The 11,092-nt window shown below is 37.6% G+C and overlaps 1 protein-coding gene across 8 annotated transcripts in view; it reads left to right on the top strand.

Moving 5' to 3' along the window:
• The window catches only part of COL4A5 (collagen type IV alpha 5 chain), a 269,256-nt gene that overhangs the window by 10,430 nt on the left and 247,734 nt on the right, over positions 1 to 11,092 (top strand). For all 8 annotated transcript variants that reach the window (XM_040468444.1, XM_040468445.1, XM_040468446.1 and 5 more), the window contains exon 2: positions 5,157 to 5,164. In XM_040468444.1, the coding sequence (XP_040324378.1) occupies positions 5,157 to 5,164 (8 nt within the window). The remainder of the gene's footprint in view (positions 1 to 5,156; positions 5,165 to 11,092) is intronic.

Below are 11,092 nucleotides of genomic sequence, written 5' to 3'. Positions count from 1 at the left end.
ATTCTAAATTCACTTTCTGTTATATTATTTAAATCCTTTTTGATCAGTTCATTAGCTGTTGTTATTTCCTGGAGATTCTTCTGAGGGGAATTCTTCCGCTTGGTCATTTTGGATAGTCCCTGGAGTGGTGAGGACCTGCAGGGCACTTCCCCTGTGCTGTGGTGTATAACTGGAGTTGGTGGGCGGGGCCGCAGTCCGACCTGATGTCTGCCCCCAGCCCACCGCTGGGGCCACAGTCAGACTGGTGTGTGCCTTCTCTTCCCCTCTCCTAGGGGCGGGATTCACTGTGGGGTGGCGTGGCCCGTCTGGGCTACTTGCACACTGCCAGGCTTGTGATGCTGGGGATCTGGCGTCTTAGCTGGGGTGGGTAGGCAAGGTGCACAGGGGCAGGAGGGGCAGGCTTAGCTGGCTTCTCCTTAGGTGATCCACTTCAGGAGGGGCCCTGTGGCAGCGGGAGGGAGTCAGATCCGCTGCTGGAGGTTTGGCTCCGCAGAAGCGCAGAGTTGGGTGTTTGCGCGGAGCGAGCAAGTTCCCTGGCAGGAACTGGTTCTCTTTGGGATTTTGGCTGGGGGATGGGCGGGGGAGATGGCGCTGGCGAGCGCCTTTGTTCCCCACCAAACTGAGCTCTGTCGTCCGGGGGCTCAGCAGCTCTCCTTCCCTTTGTCCTCCAGCCTTCCCGCTTTCTGAGCAGAGCTGTTAACTTATGACCTCCCAGCCGCTAAGTCGCGCTTGCTGTGGGAACACAGTCCGTCAGGCCCCTCCGCTTTTTGCAAGCCAGACTCGGGGGCTCTGCTTGGCCGGTGAGCCGCCCCTCCGCCCCGGCTCCCTCCCGCCAGTCCGTGGAGCGCGCACCGCCTCGCCGCCCTTCCTACCCTCTTCCGTGGGCCTCTTGTCTGCGCTTGGCTCCGGGGACTCCGTTCTGCTAATCCTCTGGCGGGTTTCTGGGTTATTTAGGCAGGTGTAGGTGGAATGTAAGTGATCAGCAGGACGCGCGGTGAGCCCAGTGTCCTCCTACGCCGCCATCTTCCCTCATCTCGAGTTAAGCTTTTTTTTAAACTTTTTGATGTTATTGATACAGTATTTATTTATTTATTTATTTATTTATTTAATATAATTTATTGTCAAATTGGCTTCCATACAAAACCCAGTACTCATCTCAACAAGTGCCCTCCTTAGTGCCCTTCACCCACTTTCCCCTCTCCCTCACCCCCCATCAACCCCTCAGTTTGTTCTCTGTATTTAAGAGTCTCTTATGGTTTGCCTCCCTTTCTCTCTGTAACTTTTTTTTCCCCTTCCCCTCCCCCATGGTCTCTGTTAAGTTTCTCAAGATCCAACCTTGATAACTTGATTCATGTTATGTCTGCAGGTTTATATGCCATAAAGTCACTATTTTGTCCTTTTCATAATTACAAAGTAAGCAGATCTTGTGAGACTGTTTGGGGCGATACTATGAAACAATGTAAATATCGTGTTTCTCATCATACTTGCCTGCTAATTTTAGCATCTATTGAGGATTCTAGCCTGAATAATTATTACTCTGACATTTGCCAAATGGTGATTTTCAGGTTTTAACATTTTCTGCATTTAATAATTGAATTCTAATGTAACAGAAGTTTATGTTCTCTGCTATTTATTCATTATCTATTTATTCAGTTATTTAAGGTAGTATGGAATTATGGATATTTGTTTTATTCTATGAGTTATAATGAATTTTGCTATTTTTTTTGGCTGAAGTTACCCCATTTTTGGCTAACAGGAGCCTCTTCTAGTTGGTTCCTGTGTCCTTTCAGTGTGTCCCTATCGTTTTTTGAGCATTGCCTTACATTCTGGTACCACAAGATGTTCCAGCCTCATTTTTCTACTTTCTCTGCCCCAGCCTTGGAATCAGCTGTTTCTCCAGGGAGCTTTGATTCTTTTATTGGATAATGGTATTTAGAGATCAGTGCCTGGGTGCTTGGTGTGCTCATTGCTATTGAGGTGTCATTGCATCTATGTCTTCTCAACAGACAAAACATAGATACATACCCACGTCTATATCTTATTTTTTTACAACCTATCTTTGTATATATATGATTAAACAACATGAATTTGTACTTACATCACTGATTCCAGTCCAAGACCACAGAATAAAAACACATCTTTGATGTTTTCAAATCTCACTGCTTTCTGGTATCTTTCTTCAGGCATGTTTCGTGGGCTTTGGAGAGGTCTTATACAGTCTTTAAAAGCTTGGCCTCTGGAGTCAAATTCCTTTATTGGCAAAAGGGTGTGAGTGGTACCTATGTCACAAATTGTTTTGAGGATAAAATGAGAAGAGTTATGTAAATTATTTAGAATAACTTGGCAAATAATGAATAAATTAAAGATTTCATTATTGTGATTACAAACTATTGACTTGCCATTTCTTATTGCGTTAACTCTCAAATTTTCTGCCTGATTTTCAGGGTCTAACATTATCTTTCCCCCCATCCAACCTTATTTTTCATTACATTTTATAATATATGTTCTCCATTGTAGCCTAGGTCAGCTTTTCTATAATCTTGATTACTACATACATATTTTGCCTCTCCATTTTGATTAGAGTCCTATCGATCTAAATCTTCACTCAGTTTCAGTGTGATGTTTATATTCATCCAGCAGATATTTATTCAGCAACTTACAAGTATTTAAGAATTGTATTTATGTTGTTTTATTTCCACACTCTTGGATATGTACTGTTCACAAAATCAGTTTGTGCTAGATACTGTGGATAAAACTAAATAAGATAGACAAGTTTCTGGCCTTCATGGAGTTTACATGCTAGTGAGAATAAATAGTCTTTCTCTTAAACTTTCCCTTACTATTATATACCAATGACTGATTTTACACTTCTTTGAACACGCAGTATTTATGCTCTTCCTGTCTAGTATCCAAATATATTTGGTCTTACAAGTATTTTGGTTCATGGGATTTTATCTGTTTTCCCTATTAAATCATAAGCAAGAACTGTATATCTGTTCATTTGTTCAACCAATTTCCATGTTGGTTCTGATAGCAAAAGTAATACATGTTCAGTATGGGAAACTTGAAAAATACAGAAAATTATAAACAAAATAAAAACATGTCCACAATTCCACCAATACCATAGAAATAACCTCTATTGTTGTTTTGATGATTTTCCTTCTTATGTATCTAATCTTTTCTTAAAAGAGTATATTGGTTAAAATTTTTAAAAGTTGGAATTACTTTATATATAGTTTTATAACTTAATGCTTTTTCACTTATCAAGCATTTCCCCATGTTATTAAAATTCTTCCTTTAAAGATACTAGTTTTAAATGGCTGTATACAATTTATATTTATAAACACCACAATTAATTTACCTATTCACTTTTATAGAATATATATATATTTTTAAGTTTATTTATTTATTTATTTTGAGAGAGAGAGAGTGCAAGCAGGGGAGGGGCAGAAGGAAAGGGAGAGAGAGAATCCCAAGCAGGCTCCCTGCCCTCCGGTGCAGAGCCCAACATACAGCTTTATCCCATGAACTGTGCGATCATGACCTGAGCCAAAATCAAGAGTCTGACTGAGCCACCCATGTACCTCTATATAATACTTTCTAAATGCTTATGTATTTATTTTGAGGGGGGGGGAAGAGTGGCTGCGTATGCACGCATGAGGGAGAGGGGCTGAGATAAAGAATCCTAAGCAGCCTAGTGCTATCAGCACAGAGCAGGACTCTTTGGGGTATGATCTCAACAACATGAGATCATGATCTGAGCCAAAATCAAGAGTCGGAAGCTTAACCGACTGAACCACCCAGGCACCCCAGAATATTTTTTTAAAGATTTTTAAAAAGTAATCTTGCCATTTGGAACTATGTGGATGGAACTAGAGGGTATTATGCTAAGCAAAATTAGTCATAGAAAGACAAATATCATATGACTTCACTCATATGAGGAATTTAAGATACAAAACAGATGAACATAAGGGAAGGGAAGCAAAAATAATATAAAAACAGGGAGGAGGACAAAACATAAGAGACTTTTAAATACAGAGAACAGGGGCGCCTGGGTGGCGCAGTTGGTTAAGCGTCCGACTTCAGCCAGGTCACGATCTCGCGGTCCGGGAGTTCGAGCCCCGCATCGGGCTCTGGGCTGGTGGCTCAGAGCCTGGAGCCTGTTTCCGATTCTGTGTCTCCCTCTCTCTCTCTGCCCCTCCCCCGTTCGTGCTCTGTCTCTCTCTGTCCGAAAAATAAATAAACGTTGAAAAAAAAATTAAAAAAAAAATAAATACAGAGAACAAACAGGGTTGCTGGAGGGGTTTTGCGGGGGGGGGATAGGCTAAATGGATAAGGGGCATTAAGGAATCTACTCCTGAAATCATTGTTGCACTATATGCTAACTAACCTGTAAATTAAAAGAAAAAAAAATCTCTACGCCCAATGTGGGGCTCAAACTCACAACCCTGAAGATCAAGAACCGCATGTTCTACTGACTGAGCCAGACAGGTATCTGTATAGAATATATCTTTAAATTTCAAGTTTGTAAAGCCATTGTAAGAAAAACTGCCGTGAACAATTCTTATTCCATATTTTGTATTATTTTTTTAGTACTTCCTCCTTTATGGAGAATTAGTGGGTTAGAGGCCATAAGTATTTTCAGAGTCTTTGGTATATATAGTAGACTCTGACATTTAGAAAAATGACATTAACAGATAAATTATGATAGCTAACTTTTTTTTAGTAGTTCCTGTGTTATACCCTATTAGATAGGTAATACTCTTTCCATTTTTATGTACAAGGAATCTGAGGCCCACAAGGTAGTTAAATAACTTGTCTAAGGTCATGCAGTTGGTAAGTGATTGGGCCAAGATTTGAACTGGAATGGTCTGGTTCTAGAGCCTGCTCATGAGATTTTCCTCAGTTCCTATTTAATACATTATAGATAATACAGAAAAGTAAAGTCATGCTGAAAAGTTGAATAATTCCCACTGCCCTGCCCATAGTCCTGTCCTGCGGTTGGTCACTTAACTTGATTTTAAAGATACACTCACCACTGGCCCATCCTTTGATAACTCTTTAGTATAATTGCCTAGGCCATCCATCTTCAAGGGCCTAAATTTTAATTTTGTGAACCATACATTCCTGTTCATCTCTCCCCTGGATGGAAGGTGGAGGCTGCCCTCCATGAATAACTCCCCTACTGACTTCTTCCTAGCCATAGCAAGGGTATAACATACCTCAAACCCATTGATATTCTTCCTTCCCTAGGAGAATTTTGGAATGCGACTGAAGTGGGAGCCCCTTCTGCTCTCCTTCCCCACCCTCTTCACCAGCCCTGACCCGTAGCTGCCTATGATGTGTGCACTTAAATGGCCATGTCTTTGTCTAGTTCTGTCCCTTGCTTTCATCTCTCCCTTAGTGTTACTCCAGGACCTTCCCCCCCATTAATTGCTAATCTATTTTTCCCACTTTGGGTTGATGCTATTCCAGCCCCCATCTCCTCTTTTAGAAACAAACTTGTAAGTATATATGAGATCAGAGGTCCCCCATCCATTTTGTACCACTCCCACTTTACCTTCTTGTGTTTCCTCACTAGCGAAGAGACTTTATTGCCTTTATGCCAGCCTTGTAGCTTGTGCAATTCAAATGTATTCCTCTGTAAAATCACAAACTGTTATGCATTATGGGTTTTCCAGGTGGCATTTGAATAGCTAAACTTTAAGTTTCCGAATGACAGAGATCTGCTCTTGCCAAATTACTTTCCAGAATGGTCTTACCAATTATACTCCTATCAGTAGTGTATAAGAGTGCCTATGAGACAACCTTAATCATTTTTTTTCTATCTAGTAGAGTGACTATGGAATTGATGCTCAATTGATTGCCAGTTGGTTGGTTGATTTGGTCCTATCCTCTAATGATTTTCTTTTTAAAATGTAATGATTCCATTATCTCATCCCCTTCTGACAATAGCAACTATGGAACAGAAGTAATTTTTGAAAATATATTCTCTCTAATTAACATTATAAATGAACCACCCATCCACTTAACTAAATCTTGATTACAAAGATTTGTTTTTAATAGCAGTATTTCTTGAGGTTTTTTGGAGAGGTATCTTTAGTGTGATCTCTGATACATAGGCTCCTTTAATTTTAACAAACCAGATTCTCATTTTATGCATCAATGCTTGAGTTTATTTACCTTCATAATCTATCCAGGTCCAACTGCCCTTTGTTCCTTTAGCAGCTTCTGCTGGCCTTTAACCAAAAGTGTAGTCTGCAATGGTACTTGCTGCCCTGTTGAAATGAGAATCTTAAATCCCTTGCTATTTGCTAACCAAAGCCAACCAAAGGCAAATGTTATAAAGGAAACAAGCTTTCGCTAAATTTAATTTTTAACTTACTTTTTAATTTTACTGAATCCGATGTAAACATTACATTTACTTATTAACTTGGTGACTTAAGCACCATTTATGAGCAAGTGCTAGTCAGGTTAATGGAATTGGTTTTATGACAGTGAGTACTAAAATAGGACTGTAAGAAATTCTGTTGGCATTTATATCATCTTATAATTCAGTCAAATAACACTCTTCCTATATGTTATGAGAAATGGCTGATTTGCATCCAAAATTTCTTATAGTATATATGACATTAACGGGATAGGGAAGGAGATTTTGGAACTTTGGGAGGGAAATGGTACTAAGAATCAGACACTAGTGAGATTGTTTAGTGTATTCTGCATTTTGAGCTCTCTAGGACTTTGCTAAAGGAAGAGAGGTCCTTCTCTGTCCATAATCTCATCTTTTAATTGATGTCGTAAAACATTTCTGTATATGAAGGATAGACATAATAATGTCTTTATATGAGATAAAGGTTTTTCTGTTCCAAGTGGTAGAAAACACCAGTTCAATGGTCTCAACAATAAAGACAAATTTTAGCTCACTTCACAAGAAGTTTTGAAGTAGAATATCTCCAAGGTTAATTAATTCAGCCAAATAATGACTTAGGTTCTTTCCACTTTCTGTTTTGCCATACTCTGCCTATCAGCTTACTCTCAGATTAGTTCCCTTCATACTAGCAGGATGGCTGCTGCAGTTCCAGAGAGCACATGCAGACACTGCAATGACCAGTAAAGAAGAGTATGAACTGTTTGTTCATTTGTGTCCTTTTGTTTCAGTACTGAAAACTTTCTCAAGAGTCCCATACCTCCAGTCTGAAAACACCCCTTATATCTCATTGGTTAGAATTGTTTTATATGGATATATTTATACCAGTACATTGGCAAATGAAGGACCATAAAAGTAGAGTTAGACCAGTGACTTAACCACCCCCCTCCCCCAAAGCACATTGGTGCCTGGAAAAGTTGGAGAGTGGGAAAATCTGAATGAAATCAAGGTTAGTTTAGCAAGGAAGAAATAGGTCCTGTTCCATGACCTCATGAGCATGTCCTCATGAGCATGACCTCATGAGCATGTCCTTACAAATAGCAGATTTGTAAGAAATTGATGTATTTGTTAAATGTAAGATGTATCACTTAATAAGGAAACTAATGTTTTGTAGAGTTGTACAAATGGAAGATGGTGACTATTTACATAATTCTAGACATTTTAGAGCTAGAGGTACATTTAAAGATCTTTCAGGTCAGTGGTTTCAAAGTGTGCCTTTTTCACTGTGTTGGCATTTGCGCTGATGGTGGGTAAAACTGCTAGTGCAGTGTACCAAATTGTCCTAGTAGTTGTATTCTTCATATTCTCAGGGGATAAAAAGCCAATTTTAATTAAGAATCGTCTCAGTGTAGCATAAATTTTATTAAGTCTTGACTCTCAGGTGCACATGTTTTTAACATACTGTATGACAAAATGGGAAGTATACACACAACTCTTCTGTATGTTGCAGTAAGGTCATTGTTTTTAGGGAAAGCACGTGTGCAGTTGATTCAGTTGTGGCTCGAACTAGCTGATCTTTGCATGGAACACATTTTTATTGAAAGAACAACTGAGACAAACTGTTGTTATTCAGACTTGGGTATTTGGCAGGCATTTTCTTGAAAATGAGCAAAGTGACTCTATCACTTAAAGGAAAATTACTCTCAGTATTTGTTGCCAATAAACAAATTTGAACTTTTCAAGTAAGAAGTAGGATTTTGGAAAACTTGAATTTGCTACTATGAGCTTGACAGCTTTCAAAATCTTAGCCTTTTCTAATGAGATTGGTAACTATATTAATGTATATGATTTTTTTTGATATTGTATAATGAAATGTGTTAACATTCGTAAGTTGTGTAAATCTCAGTGGACCAGTATTTTCCAAATGACTAATGCATGATGTTACCATATCATGCATGGATAAAAGATCCATTCAGAGGCAAGATAGATCAATGAGTTTTAATGTAACTGAGTACAAATAGTTAATTGGTAAGGTTTCAGATTCTGTGTTGCAAGTAACCTTAGACTCTACCACTTACAGAGCTTTGGCATTGTATCAAACAATATCCACAATTATCTTAAAAGGCTATTAAAATACTCAAATTTCCAAATGTATAACTTTATGAAGCCAGATTTTCTTCATATATTTCAACCAAAACAACATATTGCAACGGAATGAATGCAGAAGCAGATATGGAGATCCCAACTATTTCAACCAAAACAACATATTGAGTGAGACAGAGTGAATGCAGAAACAGATATGAGGAAGCTGGCTTCTATCAAGGCAGACATTAAAGAGATTTGCCAAAAATATGTAAAACAATCTAAACAATCCTTCTTCGTACTTTTTTTTTGTACTTTTGGAAAATGTAATTCGTTTTCATAAAAATGTATAACATATGTTAACATGTAATCGGTTCATTATTGTTCATTTTAAATGAATGAATTATTTTAAATATTTCTCAGTTTTCTTTAATTTTTATTTTTTATTCAGTTTTTTATATGGTACATATTGTACATATATGGTTACATATTTTATATGGTACATATTGTATATGGTACATACATTTTATATGGTACATATGGTACATATTGTACATATGGTACATTTTATATGGTACATATATAACCCACCTAAACAAAAGCTCTTGGGGTTCTCAATGATTTTTAAGGGAGTAAGAGGGTCTTCAGACCAAAAAGTTTGAAAACCACTACAGAGACCAGCTCCATCATTTTACAGGAAAGTGAAATATTGATGAGGGATGTAGCTAGTTGCAGAAGCAGAGCAGGAATCTTATTCTCATCCTTTTTCCAGGATACCACTTTGGTTTAGGGATTGGTGAGCTGATAATATGACTTTGTACTTGTATTCATCCTAATAGACACAATAAACCTAGCAAATAGAAAATGATGATACTAGATTGGACTTGTGTCTTTCCTACCATCTTCAGTCCAATTGCCAAGTCAGAAAATTTCTCACTATATGAACCAAAGCAGAGGAGACTGATGAAGAAAGATAATCAGAGTTATTTTTAGATACTAAATTGGAAAATCCATAAATCAGGGTCTTTGTCTTATATATCTATGTATTCACCACAGTATATAGACTGTATTCACACAGTATATAGACAGTATATAGACTGGTTCTTTGTATATAGTTGGTTCTCAGTAGTTAGTTGTTGAATGAATTTTGAATTTGGGGGGGGGTAGATTTAGATAGCACCAGAGACCAGACAAGACCGAGAATCAATGGATTAAATTACAGGAACTCTTGATACCAATAATTTTCTAACAATTAAGCTATTTAATAATGGAAATGTCCCATTACTAAAATTGCTCAAATAGGGAATGTATGCTACCTTGTCAGCAATACCTATGAAGTTTCTTTTAATTCTAAAAATCTATTTTTCTGGTTGTTAGAAGGAAAAGCTCTTTTACTGAGCTCAAATCTTCCTCTCTGTAGTTTTGAAGCAACTTTGAGGTATAACTGACATACAGTAAAGTGCACATATTTAAAGTATACAATTTCAGGAGTTGTGGCCTATGTAATGCCTGTGAAATTGGCACATTAAAAATAAGGAACATATATATCACCCCAAAAGATTTCCATGCCTTCCTGTAGTCCCTTCCTCCCTTCCCAATTCCATCTTCCACCACCAAGTAACCACTGATCTGCTTTCTTAGATTTGTTTCATTTTCTAGAGTTTATTTAAATGGAATCATATGGTATGTATACTTTGTTCTATCTTCTTTCTCTCAGCATTTGAGAGTCATCCATGTTGTGATTTGTCTCCATAGCTCATTATTTTCTTGCTATGTAGTTAGTATTCCATCATATGGAGATGCCACATTTTGTTTTTCCATTTACCTGTTAATGGACATTTGGTTTGTTTCCAGTTTGTGGCTATTACAGGTAAAGCTGTTGTGAACATTTTAATATTTGCACTTCAACTGTTACTTTATTGAAGTGTAATTTACAAAAAGTGGTATTCACTGATCTTAGGTTAACAGTTCCATTGTTTTTTAACAGTTGTATACACAGTAACCACAGTCAGGTCAAGATGTAGAACTGTTCCATTACCCCAAGCTCACTCATGCCCCTTCCCTTTCAGTACCTTTTGTGTCTTCTCTAAGAAATCTTAAACTCCAAGGTTGCAATAATATTATATGTTTTCTTCTAGAATCTTTATAGTTTCAGATTTTTAGATTGATATTTTTATCCTAAGATATTACTAATTTTTCCTTTTTTCTAGGGTTTGAGGTACATATTATAAAATTCACCTATTTTATGCATGCATTCTGTGCATTTTGATAGATCCATACAACAGTGTAAGTGTAATCTACGATATAGAACAGCATCGTTAAATTTATTCTTTAGTTCTAGTAGTTACTTTGTATTTTCCATGTACATAATTATACTGTCTGCAAAGAAAGAGAGTTCCACTTTTTCCTTTTCAATTCCTATGCCTTTTTGTGCTGGCTGCTTTATTTGAACTGGCTAGGACCTCCAGTACAAATTTAATAGAAGTGGTAAGAGAAGACATCCATTTTGGTACTGTGTCTTTTGGGGAAGATATTCAGTATTTCGCCCTTATGTTAGCTTTAAGTTTTTCATAGTTACAGATTGAGGAGGTCCTTTTCCATTCCTATTTCCTTAGACTAAAAACATAGTGTTAAATTTCATCA

The sequence above is a fragment of the Herpailurus yagouaroundi genome, unplaced genomic scaffold, assembly GCF_014898765.1.
Source record: "Herpailurus yagouaroundi ecotype Mexico unplaced genomic scaffold, PumYag 67700, whole genome shotgun sequence".
Classification (NCBI taxonomy): Eukaryota; Metazoa; Chordata; class Mammalia; order Carnivora; family Felidae; genus Herpailurus; species Herpailurus yagouaroundi.
This window is presented reverse-complemented; position numbering and strand designations above follow the sequence as displayed.